Below are 14,498 nucleotides of genomic sequence, written 5' to 3' on the forward strand. Positions count from 1 at the left end.
GGCAAACCTTAATGTCGAATAACAACCCTTTTTGAAATTTTGCCTAGTGGTTGTCAACACAGGGTAAAATTCTCCGTTGATTTCATCAAACCATATAAATCTACTATGACTAAAGTGATAAATTAAGTCGAGAATGTGTACTAATTAACTAATATGAAAACACATGTTATGCATTCATCAGGTTAGTATAAACACGAGATGTGAGTAAGTTTTTTTCGAGAACAGACAGTGACAAAGGTAGTTGACCAGAATCCACTATTTATGGCCCTGCAAAATAGGCTCATAAACATGGTCATGTGTTATATTAGTATTTTCTGAATATTAAAACTCCAAAAACTATATAATAGTCATCAATCAATCTATACTTTATTCATTCAACCATATCCACTAAAGCAACAACAATATTCCTCTGTTTAAAGTAAGTAAAAGTTAAGTCATTTTGCTTGCCTGATCAGAAACTGCACTTTGTAACTGCTACTCAAACCTAAAAGTGAATCTTCTTCCTCCACTTCCATTGACCTGATAACGAGAACTCGTTATTGCATATGGTTTTAGCTGACCAAACTTACTAACAAACATAACCAATAATTTCAGTAACAACTCTTTGTGTAGTTTTGTGTCTGCTATTACAATCTCTTCCCTTTAAATGCACATTGTATGTGATCCTAATGGCTCACAACAAAGTCCTAAATCCAAACTAAGCATAAAGAAAGATAGACTAATTTGGCAAACAGAATTAGTTATGATGACAGTACCAACATGTTGTATTGCTTTACTCTTTGCTTTTGTATTGTTTTGTACTGAAGTTAAGGCACTGAGCTCCGATTACTACGACCAAACATGTCCTAATGCAGAGTCAACAATTACCAAAGTTGTCAAGAATGCTATGTTGAATGATAAAACAGTTCCAGCAGCGCTTTTAAGGATGCATTTCCATGATTGTTTCGTTAGAGTAAATTTCTACTTCTTTGATCCCTACTTTTTGACTCTTGCTAGTTATATAGTAACTAATTGTATGTGTTTTTATGTATAATGAAAGGGTTGTGATGGCTCTGTGCTGCTGAACTCAACAAGAAACAACAAAGCAGAGAAAGATGGACCTCCTAACATTTCATTGCACGCATTTTATGTCATCGATGTTGTTAAGAAACAAATCGAGGACTTGTGCCCTGGAGTTGTCTCTTGTGCTGATATTGTTGCTCTCGCTGCTCGTGATGCTGTTGCTCTTGTAAGTTCTATAAATGAATTACATGATATTAATTACCATAAGAAAAATATTCCTAGCAGCCAAAAAAGGCAATGTTACTTCTCCATTAACATGAAATTAATACTTTTGGACATATTTGTTTCAGTCTGGAGGTCCTACTTGGGAAGTTCCTAAAGGTCGAAAAGATGGAAGAGTCTCTAAAGCCACTGAAACGCGACAATTACCTTCTCCAACGTTCAACATGTCTCAACTGCAACAAAACTTTGCCCAAAGAGGACTTTCTTTGGATGATTTGGTTGCACTTTCAGGTAAGCAACTCTCTTCTTCTTTACTAGTATTAACAGCCCTCGATTTGAACTATATATAACGACTCAAGATTTCTTTCGTGACAAAATTGCTATTTGTTTTGTTTTTGATAACAGGAGGACATACTCTTGGATTCTCTCATTGTTCTTCCTTCCAAAACAGAATCCACAAATTCGACAAACGTCACAATGTTGATCCAACATTACAAGCATCATTTGCAGCCAGTCTACAGAACATTTGCCCCGCGCATAACAAGGTCAGAAATGCAGGTGCCACGATGGATTCTACAACAACTTTATTCGACAACGCCTACTACAAGCTACTAATGAATGGCAAGAGCCTTTTCACTTCAGATGAATCTCTACTCACAAATTCAAGGACCAAAAGACTAGTTTCAAAGTATGCTAGCTCTCAAGATGACTTCTTTAAAGCATTCGCCAATTCTATGATCAAGATGAGTAGTATCAGTGGTAATGGACAAGAAGTTAGACTAGACTGCAGATTCGTTAGGTGATGAAGAACTTTAATTTGTTTGATTTTCTTGATTGTTTAAGTCTGTTTATTCTGAGCAAAAGACATATTTATCTTGTTTCCCTTTCTTGATTTAATTGGAATGTAGAGTGAAGTATTTGTTTTTTTTCATATAATATAACTCTTCTTTAGTTCACAGTAAGAAACACTAATAGGTAAAGAAATGGCACCAGATAATCTCGTCATCTCCAGACTCCACCTCCGTTCTGTTCTTGGACTAGTTGCACAGCAACAACACACAAAATGTGAACAAAAGTCATCGACGAAGCCTCCCTGAAAAAGCATAGTGACAAAAAGTGGATACCAAACAACTTACCTTTAGTTGGAATTATAACAGAAATAGAACATGGAACTTGAACTAACATGTCAACTAGTACACATTGGCTTCTCGTTAGCTACTGATGCGATATTTGAGAATGTTGTACAAGTATAAAAAAGAGTCTTTACACTATGACTTTATTCAATCACACTAATACAAAATCCTTTAAGGTATCTAAATGAAAAAAAAGATAAGATATACAGAGTAGGACACAAACACATTCTGTATAAAAGAACATTAAGAAAAAGAACAGATATTAGGACAGTGATCATGAAGGATGGATGAAAAGGCGCAAACTTGTTTTTCGCGTTTTGTTTCAACATTTGGAGGAAGAAATATCCTCAATCTTGATATTCATGTTTCACATGAACCTATTGATATACTTTTTGATCATTTGATCAACAAGGATCCTGTAGCCTCTTTCAGTGGGATGATAACTATCCCAGAACAAATATTTCGAGCCGTCTTCACATGTACTACTCATGTATCTGTTGCATAATATGACTACCTCTATGTTTCCTGTACCACAGCATCCTTTATCTACCACTTCAAATCCTGATAATACAAACGTACCCGAAAATTATATAAACAAAATGAAACACATTTTGCACCTTTGATACAATATATGAGTAACATTTTTCTTTTAACACTTAAATTAGAAGACAAGTAAGGTTTTCTCTTTTATATACTAAAGTACATCCACATTCCACAGTCAGAGGTGGATCCAGAATTTGAACGTTACTAGATTCAAATTTAAAAGTATGAATTTGAAAAATATTAAAGTTTACCATATTTTTGAGGGTTGAGAATGAGATCAAGCATAGGATCATAGATGTCAATGAAAACCAGCTTGGATTGAGGCAACTTCTTGGATAGTGAACCATTAAGGGCAAGTGAAATCTTAGTGTTGGCCAATTGTGCAGCTTGATTGTGTTCTTCCACACATAGTCTACCTAAACCTCCACTTAGTGTTCTTTGGCATGGCATACATCCAATTGGTGGAATCCCAAAAACACCTATTTTCCTTGCTCCCAACTTGTACAATTCCTTCCAAATTTAAAAAAAGATGAATAAATAAAATTGACTATAGCAAATTGATGTGTTGATGGCATGCACTTTGTCTAGTGGTATAAATTTGTTTTTAAAAAAAATATGTGCTTATGACTCAAGTTGCAAATTATTGATGCGAATTAGAAGATACGTGGTAAGGGTGAGTTCAAGAATCAACTGTCAAGGTGTCTTTTGGATTAAAGTCCAAGAGAACAAAACCATGAGGACCAAAAGATTTAAGGAGGCCCAAAGGAGTCGGGTCAAAATGGACAATACCTTAGTGATGCACTTGGGTTGTTACAAGTGGTATCAGAGTCATACTTCTCCAACTACGGTGGTGGGGTAAACCTCAAGGAAGACGCCGAGTTCGTAAGGAGGGGCTAGTGAGCTTGAAAGGGGGTTTGCTATAAAACTTGTCTTAGGACACATTCTTCTTGGAGAATTTAATTTCACTTAGTTCATGTCACACACAACAAGACAGTTGTTACACCATTCGTGTAGGTTACGACAAGGAATTTTTCTACTTTGAAATTCAATCCGAACAACACTGGATGAGTAAGACATAAAATTCTTATCTCATTCATTTGGATCTATGATTTTGACAATGAGAGGGGAAAGTTATGGGTTATTTACACTTTTGCCCCTATTCCATGTCCGTGCCCGTACCCGTTCGTTTGAAGGGTAATCCATTTAAAGGACAAAACGTGCAAATCAATGAAAAGTTATGGTTCATGGAGACATTTTTTGAGTTAAAGCCCAAGGGGACAAAACCATAGAGCTCAAAAGCCTTGAGATAGCTCAAAGGTACACACAATAGTGTACAATATATCCTAACAGTTGATTCAGAGCCCGTTAAAAAATACGTATCATAAATTGCAATAAATTAGTAAAAAAATTAATTATTCATATACATACTTGGATAAAATCTTCAGCTTTGTCCACCATAAGATCAGTATATGAGTCAATATCATACTGTTTTTGTCTTAATCCAATTGTGTAATAAGTGTTGGCAAGGTCATTGCTGCCTGCTACCACTAAGTATAGGCTGTTGTTTACTATCTTGTTGGCTTCTTTTTCTCCAACTAATCCCTTTAGCTTTCCAATATATTCTTCAAAATAATTTAATTGTGTAGATAGTGGTATTACTGACTGAAAAAAATTCATCATAAAAAAATATAATTAGAAAAATGATGAAATTTAAACTTTACTAGATTGAATACTATGATGAGTTTATATGATGGTATAAAAGTAATTTACATGTTGGACATATGTTGAAAAGGTAATCACCTAAATTATTATATACTAAGTATAGATGAGAAAATGAATTTTTAAATTTTGGTGGTAGGTTTGAAATGGTGTCTTAAATATTATTTGAGCAGTTTTGGTCCTTTAAATTTATCAAAGATGAACTTTTGTTGTATTCGTTAAATATTTATCAAATGTTAATTATTGAATTTAATCAGAATTGTGAAAATAGATGATATCGTTAATCTCTTTCAAGAGTCTAGTGCAATATTTGTTTTTTTTTGTTTTTTTTTTTTGTGTTTGATGTAGTTTTTTATGTTGTGGTTTTTGGATATTTTTTTTTAAAAAAAACTTGATGTTTCTAGTTTTGGAAAAAAATATCAATTTTGATCGTTTGGTAAATATCTGAAAGAGACAAAAAGTAATCATTTTTTATAAACTTAAAAGGATGAAAACTGTTTTGGTGATACTTAAGGGACTATTTTGAAGCTATCATTAAACATAAGGGATTATTTTGTCATTTTCTTAAGTATAGACCACTTAAACTTGTTAGATTTTAAATGATCCTATTGTGTGAATATTTTTTGGATGGTATATATGAATAAAGAGTAGTAAAGATATAAAGACACAATCAAAGTTGTCCCGTATTTGCATTAAAACACCTTAACTTTCAAAGTGTTCTATCACCCTACAGAACTATTTAATATCTTTGTAAATGGACTATTTTGACCCATTCCCTCGTCTATGTATTCGCGCGTGTTGCTCACTCCCTATGATAAAATTCAATCCGACCCGACCCGACCCTGTTCTTTGAACAAAATTCAAAAGTGGTTGAATTCACCTAATAAAGGCATGGGGAGCTCATCCAGTCAAACTCCAAGTCGCACAAATTCAAGAAGAGAAACGGAATGCAATGTGTTGTTTTTCAGATTCCATACACCAACTACTAGTCGGTAGGGGCAACTGTACTGAATTGAAATCTCTTGTTTTATTGGGGTTTAGTGTTGTTGGAGTGAAGAAGATAACAGAGAAAGGCAAAGGCGGTTGCAAGAGAGAAGTGGGAGAGAGAGGTGTTTGAAATCACTTGATCTTGCTATGGAAAAAACCATGAAATCGAAAAATTAGGGCTACCAATGGCTATTTTGGGTTTAAAATTGGGGAAGATGACATAAATTGATTAAATAATTAATAATAAAGAAAGAAAATGACACGTGGCACTTTTAAACTGGTCCATGGCAGTGAAAACATTGAATGACGCGCCTCATGTGCGTGGTAACAACCCAGACGAGGGAATGGGTCAAAATGGCCCATTTACAACGATATTAAATAGTTATGTGGGGTGATAGGACACTTTGAAAGTTAAGGTGTCTTTATGCAAATACATGACAACTTTAATTGTGTCTTTTTGTCTTTAAACGTAAATATAAAAAAGTATTAATACTTACCACAATAGAAGCTGTTTGAGGGTCATATCCACTAGCTCCTGAGGCAAAGCTTACTCCAGTTTTAAGATCTTCAACTTGCAAATTGGGGTCACGATAAGCTGGCATCAACTCTTTAATTCCCAATTCTTCCACTAATATAAATAAATATTAATATTAGAATCAAGTCAAAAATATAATCCCAACTAAAATATGATAAAGAAAGTATTATATGGATACTCAACTTCCATTTTTGTTGCTAATTTCTTTTTAATGAAAAAGTTAATTTTATTTAGGTAGAACGAAATTACTAACTAAACTATTTTTTGTAACGAAAAAGTCATCCATTTTCTCTTGAATTTCACATAAAATCATTGTTTCAGAGTAAGAGACATTTGAATCTCAGTTAGTTGAATACCTAAACTTTTACTTTATTAATGAGCCTTCGATTTCCCACCTTATAATCCCTTCCCCGATTTTTTATCTTTTTGTTTTTTTATCAAAAAAAAAATCTTACTAATTAGGTAAAGTTAATGTTGAATAACCTTTTGTTACCAAAAAAAAATAAAAATTAATAACTTGTTATGATTTTTAGGCAAAGTTCAATAAAAAAAAATAGTTTAGTGATTTTCAAATCTCCATACTTCAACAAATTTGATTGATAATGTTATAAGACGTAATAGTTCCAGTAAATTTAATGCAATAAAGTAAAAGTTGAATGACGATAAAATCAACTCAACAATTGAAGTAGACATGAAAAGACGTACCTATCAAGTCAGCGGGCGTTTTGGCATTAGTAAATCTTCCGGTTGCCTTTCCATCAACAAAATCTTTCCCATAAGGAGAGAAATTACACTTGACTATGGTTGTAATATTGTTATTATTTCCTTGATCAACGATGGAATCTCCGAAAGCAAAAACGGCTTTTATAGTCGAGTTTTTGGATAGCAGTTGCGTCTTTCCTTCGCATAGTAGATACAAAAACATCACATAATGTAAAGAAAATAGCAATGATGAACAAGAATACAACATTTTTTTTTTCACTTTGTGTTCAAAGAAAGAAGAAGAGAAAATTTGGTATTATAAGTCCAAATTGAGCTTTCAAATGGTAGACTTGACTTGAGTACTTAGTAAGGGGGGGCTTATGTTATTTATAGATCTAAAAAAGAATAGTACATTATTAATAATTGAGTTGATTATTGTACGTGTGATTTTAGAATTTGAAGTTTATCAATTCCTATGACTATATATATAAGTTGATCGACTCTTTGGGCTTGTTACATGCGTGAGATGTTTACATCAGACCAATAGATACATGACATGTGTTTGTATATAGACTTCTAAATTATGATTAATCAATTCATATTTATATATATATCACGGGTGACGATATTTGAAGTCATATCTACCTTGATACATCATGTTGAGTTGTATGATCCATCTCATTTAAAAGTTTAAATTATACGGAGAACACACTTTTATTTACGAACAAAAAGAGTAAGTCATGTCATTGTCTATGGCGTCGTAGGTGGACATTTTATGAAATTTGCCTAGTGACTATAAGTTTAGAAACATTTACTCTAAATACAAATTTCCTCTTATATTATTTAGAGATAATAGATCAAAACTCATAAACTATCGCACTTTTATTAATTTTATATTTAAAATATGTTTAATTTATGTTTTAGTCCTATGAATTATAATTTTCAGGTGCTAAACCCCTTCAAAAATACGTTTTAGTTTACGTTATTTTTTAAATTATGACTTTCAAATGCGTCTAAAATTTACTCGATATATTATAAATTAAATCCGGAAAAAGGAATAGATAGAATATTTAAAGAGATGAGTTACTTATAATCTAGAGACTATAGAGTAGACATGGAAAATGTACATGAAATTGGTAAGGTTGGTTGGTCTTGACTTGTGCTTCAAATGAACCAGCACATTGCTCTAGGTTGGTGGACTACCATATCATACTCCATTTTATCTTTTCACTTAAAAAATAAATAAATTCAAGCTTATGATTCATCTTAAAATCAGGATCGAAACGAGGGGCATAAGAGATTCATCTGAATTTTTGTCGTAAAAAATTATATTGTATATATAATGTCATAATTATTTTTTAATATATAGGAGTAATAGATATTGAATCACCTTAGCTTAAACTTAACTTTTTTTCGCGTGTAATTTACTTCTTTTTTATATATATATTTTGAATTTACTTAGTGCAAAATTTTGATTCCGACACGACTTAAAACCCTAATACATAAATGTAAAACTTGAAATGGAAGTGGTTTGGTGAACAACTTGTAAGGTATTATCAGACGAGTTTGTTTTTAGACCCTTGAGTTTAATTCACACCATTAATGTGTGACATTTGGTTGGTTTTCTTGGAAAAATTGAACTAATTTGGAATAATCCAACCCAACATGGTACGTACATATATAAAAAATACTATTTGTTACATATGGTTACCATAAATCGGATCATCCACAAAAGACTAAAAGCAAAGTATATATACATTAGTTCATCTAAGTTGCCCAGACTGGGGCGTGAGTGTCCAATACAGTCGTGGATCTAGAGGTCGAATTCTTTATGGTCTAAACTAAATTTTAAGGTTTAGGGGTATGAATTGAAGTACGGATATGAGTGCGAGGATTCATCTAAAAATAATTCATCAAACATCTAAAATAATAATAATATATCTAAATTATAAGACATTATATAGAAAACTAGGGATATCAAGGAGAAAATATTGAACAAAAGGAGAATCTCATAAGGAGATGTAAGAAAAAAGATTGAATTTCTATATACAAGGTATTCATTTTCTTCAATATCATCTTAGCTTTTGTTTTGTTTATAGAATTCATTGCTTTTGTCTCGAATTTATCCGTCAATTTTGGTCTAAGTACCCAAAGTCAGTTTACCATATCCGATACGGATCCCACACCCATGTCGTTTCGACACGAGTGCAACACCTAAACTGAAGAGTTCGAGAAATTTAGCAGTTTATAATCCACACGTTGTATAACTTAGTTTCGACAAAAATTATGTCGAGAGAGGCATAAATATAGTTTCAAAACTCATAAAATTATGCCTTAAGTTCTCTACAGAATATGTTGGACAAGTTGCGAGTTTTCTCTATATTTAGTCTTGTGAATTACATAGTACATAATTTATATCAGACAAATTGTGAAATTAGGTCATAGTTAAGGATACTCAGACCGATAATTTTTTATTAAATGAGCAACAAAGGCGAAAATTAAAGATCATTCCGAAATAGGGGAAATCAATGCAAGAACTTAGATTGAAATGTTCATTGTTGGGTCAAGTGTCACGGTTATGGGCTTGGGGGATTGCATGTTTATTTGTTTCAGCCCAAATTCAAATTGGGCTCAAAAGACAATATTGAACTTGAGCTTTGTCTTTAAATTACGGACAAAGTGCAAGAATAGCCAATTTTAATACCATTATTTAAGTTTCAGCACTATTCAGAAACTATTTAATATACAGCCAGTATGTATCTTAATAATTACTGAAAGGACAAAAATATCCCCCCTTTGAGAAAGTCCCAATCGAAATCAAGAGAGCCTTGTATCGGAAAATAAAAAAGTTAAAAGGGTTAAAAACATAACTAAATTATCACCCATTTTTTAGTTTCATACTTGAGTTATTTGAGTATCCTATCTAAACTATCATTCAATTGTTAGCGAAACACACATAGATGCTAACTAGACCAAATGTTTGTCTACAAACACTTCTAGGCACATTTGATTGTTAAATCTTTATCTACCGACTCTATTAGCTGACACATTGGTCTCCTTCAAATCCTAAACTCTCTTCTTTCAAGTCGGAGATATAGATGCCATGTTTGAGACAAATGATGGCTAAGAAGGTGAAGAAAGAGATGTTGGATGTCACAATGGAGATCATGGCATAACTCGTCTACCATGTGTTTGCACACAACTTGATCTAATCTTGTTATGCCATTTTAATGAGAACAAATTTATTCAAAATAAGAGTCGCAATAACATAACATTATTTTTTCAGTAGCAAGTTACGATCCCACGACTTCTTAACACAAGTTTAGAGCAAAACTTCCAAAATGTTATTTGTGGGGTAAATAATTTGCAAAGTTAAATATGTACTAGTTGACTATTAGACAAGCTTGGAGGTATCAATTCATGTATCTTTTAGACAAGTTCGAAGACTATATTGAAATTCTGATTAAATTTGGATCGCAACATAAATTACCAAAAATAGAACTCTGTTCTAGTCCACTCATTGGAAGCCCCTCTGCCTATATATACTCTCACGGCTCACTGAATTGCCGATAATTCTGTTCCTCTTTTAGCTTATAAGACATTTTTCTGTTGAATTATAGAAACCCTAGAAATAATTGATGCAAGTATATGTAGTCGAGTTAAAATAAATGTAAAAGAATCTGAAAATCTGTTAGAAAGCTCTGTTAGAACTGTTAGGCAGTTAACACTGTTCAACTGTCAAGAAATTAGTTAGTTAGTTACTTTTGTTCTATTCTTCTTTAAGTCATTTTACCATTGACTAGTTGTATAAATACATGGGAATTGTACTAATTCACTCATTCATGAATAATATCAATGTATTCTTTCTTCCTTCTTCTACATCTTCTTAGCTAATCTTCTCGGTTGTACCCTGAATTAGCCTTCATCTTCTTCGAGCCTTAGCTCCTAGATTAACTACTATCATCGCGATTGAGTGTGAGTGCATCAATTGGTATCAGAGCTTTCTTTCCTCGGCATGGCTTTGACTCGCAATAAGAACACAGAAGGATCGACAGAGGACGCAGATAACAAATTTTTGCAGATTCAATAGCAATTGCAGAAATTGATGGAGACTATGAATGATCGAAATGTGAGGACAGATAAGGAATTGTTGGAAATCAAGCAAGCCATTGGTGGTGTTTACATCCCTACTCTATTCAAATAGGGCGAAACGTCGCGGTGACTCAAAAAATAATCAATTGAATCAATTTTAAAAGAATTTTAAGAAAATAAGAATTTTAAAAGAGTCGCCACCTAATTTTAGGAAAACTAGGAAACCAATTAAAAATGTCTACGAAACCATAAGATTCTAGGAAAGGGGTTCAAGTTATTTCGAAGGGAAGGTGTTAGGCATCCTTCGAAATCCACAACAGTGGGTCCCGACTGAATTCATTTTTTCAAATTGAAGAGGATGTAAAAATATTATACAAATATAACAAATATGCAATATACACAAGTAATAAAGTAAACAAGTAATATGATAAACGATCTAATATTTGTCTATCGTCAACAATATACATAATAATGAATATAACATTCGAACTTTATTTGAATGGCTTCGATGAGAAGCGACTTCGGGGTACCTGTAAAGACACTTAGTAAAAGTGTTAGTACTAAATAAATATGATTAAAAATAAATGAATTAAACAATAACTTAAAAATAAACATCCGTCTTATTAACATGAGAGGCCTTAGAAATCGACGGTAATTTCTTCATCGGCCAATTTTAACATAAACTTATATAAATCTAAACTAAATTTCCGTCTTTTAAAATGGGAAGGCTTCTAAAATCGACGGAGAGATTTTCTCATTGGCCAATTTTAACATGCATCTTTCAAACACGAAATCACATAAAAACTTACCAAAAACACAATATAAAGTACTCCCTCCATTTAAAAATAATGACCTCCTTTCCTTTTAGTCTGTTTCAAAAAGAATGACCTCTTTCCTTTTTTGGTAACATTTTAATTTCTTATATAAATCTAAACTAAATTTCCGTCTTTTAAAATGGGAAGGCTTCTAAAATCGACGGAGAGATTTTCTCATTGGCCACTTAACATGTATGTAATATTGATTAAATTAGAACAAAATAATAAAAAGTAAACTCTACGAAGGAAGTGGGCAACAACGACAATAAAGAAAGACAAATATCAACAAAGTAGCAATAATAATAATAATAAATAAAACACATGTGCTCATGAAGCAGAATACCTTACTGGAAAAAAAAAAAAACTTTTAACATCTACAAAATAAAACAAATACAATAAAATTCAACCTGAAAAATAACTAAAGAAAGAGAAATCATCCTAACTAGTGCCAAATTAATGTAAAGTAACCGACAAAATGAATGCAACAACCATTATAACTAAATAACAAAATATAATTAAACTAAAATACGCTCATTCTAAATGTGACTAAATAACATATAGTATGTAAACCAACATAACAATAATAATAATATAAATATAAATACACCCATAATAACAACAATAAATAGTGATAACAATAATAATAAAATCATGAAAGACAACCCAAAACAAATAAAAATAATAGCCAAATACAAAAAACAGATCTAAGAATTGGAGAAAAATACAAATACAACATCCAAAAAATATTAAATAAAAATAAATCATAAAAAATCAATCTAAATGCAGAACAAGCATAACCAAAACAAACAACACACAATAGATGATAAAATTTTGACAGAAAATACCTATCGGTGAAGCTTGTTGGCGACTAGTTGTCAAAGTCTCGCCTGAGCTTCAAGCTCGTTGGAATTTCGCCGGAGCTAATGCTCGTTGGCTTCTCTGATTGTGCCCTTTTTTGGTGACGGGTTCGTTGTGGGTTGTGATTTCGCCGGAGCTCGGGACCTTGCCGAATACCTGCAAAAACAACAAAAAATCGAAAATGGAAGAGGGGAAGGGAAAAGGACTGGCAGGCTTATGTTTGCTCCGGCTCATCGGAGCCTTGAAACTCCTCACCGGAGCTGCTAGTTGCAGCGAACAAAGGGAAATGGGGATGGGGTTTTGGGGTTGGGTCTGGTAACGTGAGGCAGTGTTTGGATGGTTGTAGCTGGTCGTTGCTTGATCGCTGGAAAACGAGGGTAAAGGGACAAGAAGAAGGGCAAGCTAGTTGCTGCCTTGTTCGATAAAAATATCCTTTGAGGGTGGCGGCGGTTAGGAAATATGAGAGCAAAGAATTTTTAGGGTTTTTACCCTATTCAATCTTGAAAAAATATGTCCTCCCTTAACCTAATAGACAAACTTTTCTTTATATAGGGAGTTGAAAACTACAATATCACTATTTTTAAAATTGTGGATCAAAATTACCTGTCAATAAAATATTTGTGTATAAAATATTATCTATATTTAAATAAATTTTTAGATTGTGCAGAATAGCAAAATGAATATTAACGAATGTAACAAATAAAATGAATATATAAAAAAAAAATAATGAATGTAACTAATGACATGTAAAAATGCAATTTTAAAATTAACTGATAAAAAATCCTAAATTTGATAAATAAGGATAGTTGTCGATAAACTTATTTAAAAATTATAAAAAATTATTTTAAACTATTAAATAAATAAAACTTCAAAATTATGAATTTTGAAAATATTAGGCCAAAATTGGGTGTCAACAGCTGTCCCTTTCGTTGGATATGATTGATGAAAGAAATCGTGGACAACGAAAATTGACAAACCCGATTTTGTTCGAACACATGACCTTTATATAAAAGTATGGTTAGAATGTCGTGGAAATCGATCTAGGACTTGCCTCCAAAAGGTTCCATGCTGCGTTGAGTCTTTGTTAAAGTAGTCTACACCTGTGGATCAATTGAGAATGCATCCTCTTGGATGTTCTCGAAAAAACAAAGATGAAACTCATCAGTAGAGACAAAATTATAGGAAAAAAGGTAGCATCTCATACGATACGACAAATGAAGATGATCTATTAGTAGGATAAAAATGCATGTCCATCGGTAGGACGAATGACGATGATGATCCATCAGTAGGATTTTGAATGTATATCCATCGGTAGGATGAATGAAAAAAAATGATTCATCGGTAGGATTTTGAAAGATGATCTATCGGTAGAATTTTGAATGTATGTCCATCGGTAGGACCAATAAAAATGATCCCTCGGTAGGATATGAATGTATGTCCATGGATAGGACGAATAAAATGATCCTTGGTAGGATATGAATGTATGTCCATCGGCAGGACGAATGAAAAAAGATGATACATCGGTAGGATTTTGAATGTATGTCCATCGGTATCCTGGGGAATTAGATCTTCTGGAAAAAATCAGAATTCCATTTTACCAACTCCAAACTTCAATAGAAATCAGAATGTACAGAGGCCCATACCAGCTAATAATAGGATTTTGAATGTATGTCTATCGATAGGACAAATAAAAAAAAGATGATCCATCGGTAGGATATCAATGTATGTCCATCGTTAGGACGAATGAAAATGATCTCTCGGTGGGATATAAATGTATGTCCATCGGTAGAGTTTGGATTGTATGTCCATCGGTAGGACGAATGAAAAAACATGATCCATTGATTGGATTTTAAATGTATGTCCATCGGTAGGACGAATAAAAATTCTTTC

General features: G+C 32.7%; 3 protein-coding genes across 3 annotated transcripts in view; 2 read left to right on the plus strand and 1 right to left on the minus strand.

The window, feature by feature from the left end:
* Positions 1-691: 691 nt before the first annotated feature.
* LOC102578844 (peroxidase 64-like) lies at positions 692-2,610 on the plus strand. Its single transcript, XM_006342648.2, has 4 exons — positions 692-952; positions 1,040-1,228; positions 1,353-1,515; positions 1,630-2,610. Exons 1-4 carry the CDS (start codon positions 743-745, stop codon positions 2,025-2,027), a joined length of 960 nt encoding a protein of 319 aa, XP_006342710.2. The 5' UTR covers positions 692-742; the 3' UTR covers positions 2,028-2,610.
* Positions 2,402-7,180, minus strand: LOC102586779 (GDSL esterase/lipase EXL3-like). The gene is made up of 5 exons (XM_015306606.1): positions 6,847-7,180; positions 6,104-6,234; positions 4,329-4,562; positions 3,152-3,410; positions 2,402-2,918 (listed from the first exon to the last, which is right to left on the minus strand). Exons 1-5 carry the CDS (start codon positions 7,109-7,111, stop codon positions 2,725-2,727), a joined length of 1,083 nt encoding a protein of 360 aa, XP_015162092.1. The 5' UTR covers positions 7,112-7,180; the 3' UTR covers positions 2,402-2,724.
* Positions 7,181-10,387: 3,207 nt separating this feature from the next.
* The window catches only part of LOC102587124 (uncharacterized), a 12,604-nt gene continuing 8,493 nt past the window's right edge, over positions 10,388-14,498 (plus strand). Inside the window, exon 1 of the mRNA XM_006342502.2 lies at positions 10,388-10,480. The gene's annotated coding sequence lies outside the window, so the exon portion shown is untranslated. The remainder of the gene's footprint in view (positions 10,481-14,498) is intronic.

Source organism: Solanum tuberosum, unplaced genomic scaffold (genome assembly GCF_000226075.1).
Source record: "Solanum tuberosum cultivar DM 1-3 516 R44 unplaced genomic scaffold, SolTub_3.0 scf00034, whole genome shotgun sequence".
In the NCBI taxonomy this organism is placed as follows: domain Eukaryota; kingdom Viridiplantae; phylum Streptophyta; class Magnoliopsida; order Solanales; family Solanaceae; genus Solanum; species Solanum tuberosum.

Excerpts from the sequence above, each read along its gene's own strand:
- LOC102578844 (XM_006342648.2), top strand. The coding sequence starts at position 743 with ATGATGACAGTACCAACATGTTGTATTGCTTTACTCTTTGCTTTTGTA. Across the intron at positions 1,229-1,352 it reads CTCGTGATGCTGTTGCTCTT|TCTGGAGGTCCTACTTGGGA; the intron begins GTAAGTTCTATA and ends TATTTGTTTCAG. Across the intron at positions 1,516-1,629 it reads TGATTTGGTTGCACTTTCAG|GAGGACATACTCTTGGATTC; the intron begins GTAAGCAACTCT and ends TTTTGATAACAG.
- LOC102586779 (XM_015306606.1), bottom strand. The coding sequence starts at position 7,111 with ATGTTGTATTCTTGTTCATCATTGCTATTTTCTTTACATTATGTGATG. Across the intron at positions 4,563-6,103 it reads CTCAAACAGCTTCTATTGTG|TCAGTAATACCACTATCTAC; the intron begins GTAAGTATTAAT and ends AATTTTTTTCAG. Across the intron at positions 3,411-4,328 it reads AAGCTGAAGATTTTATCCAA|GAATTGTACAAGTTGGGAGC; the intron begins GTATGTATATGA and ends TAAATTTGGAAG.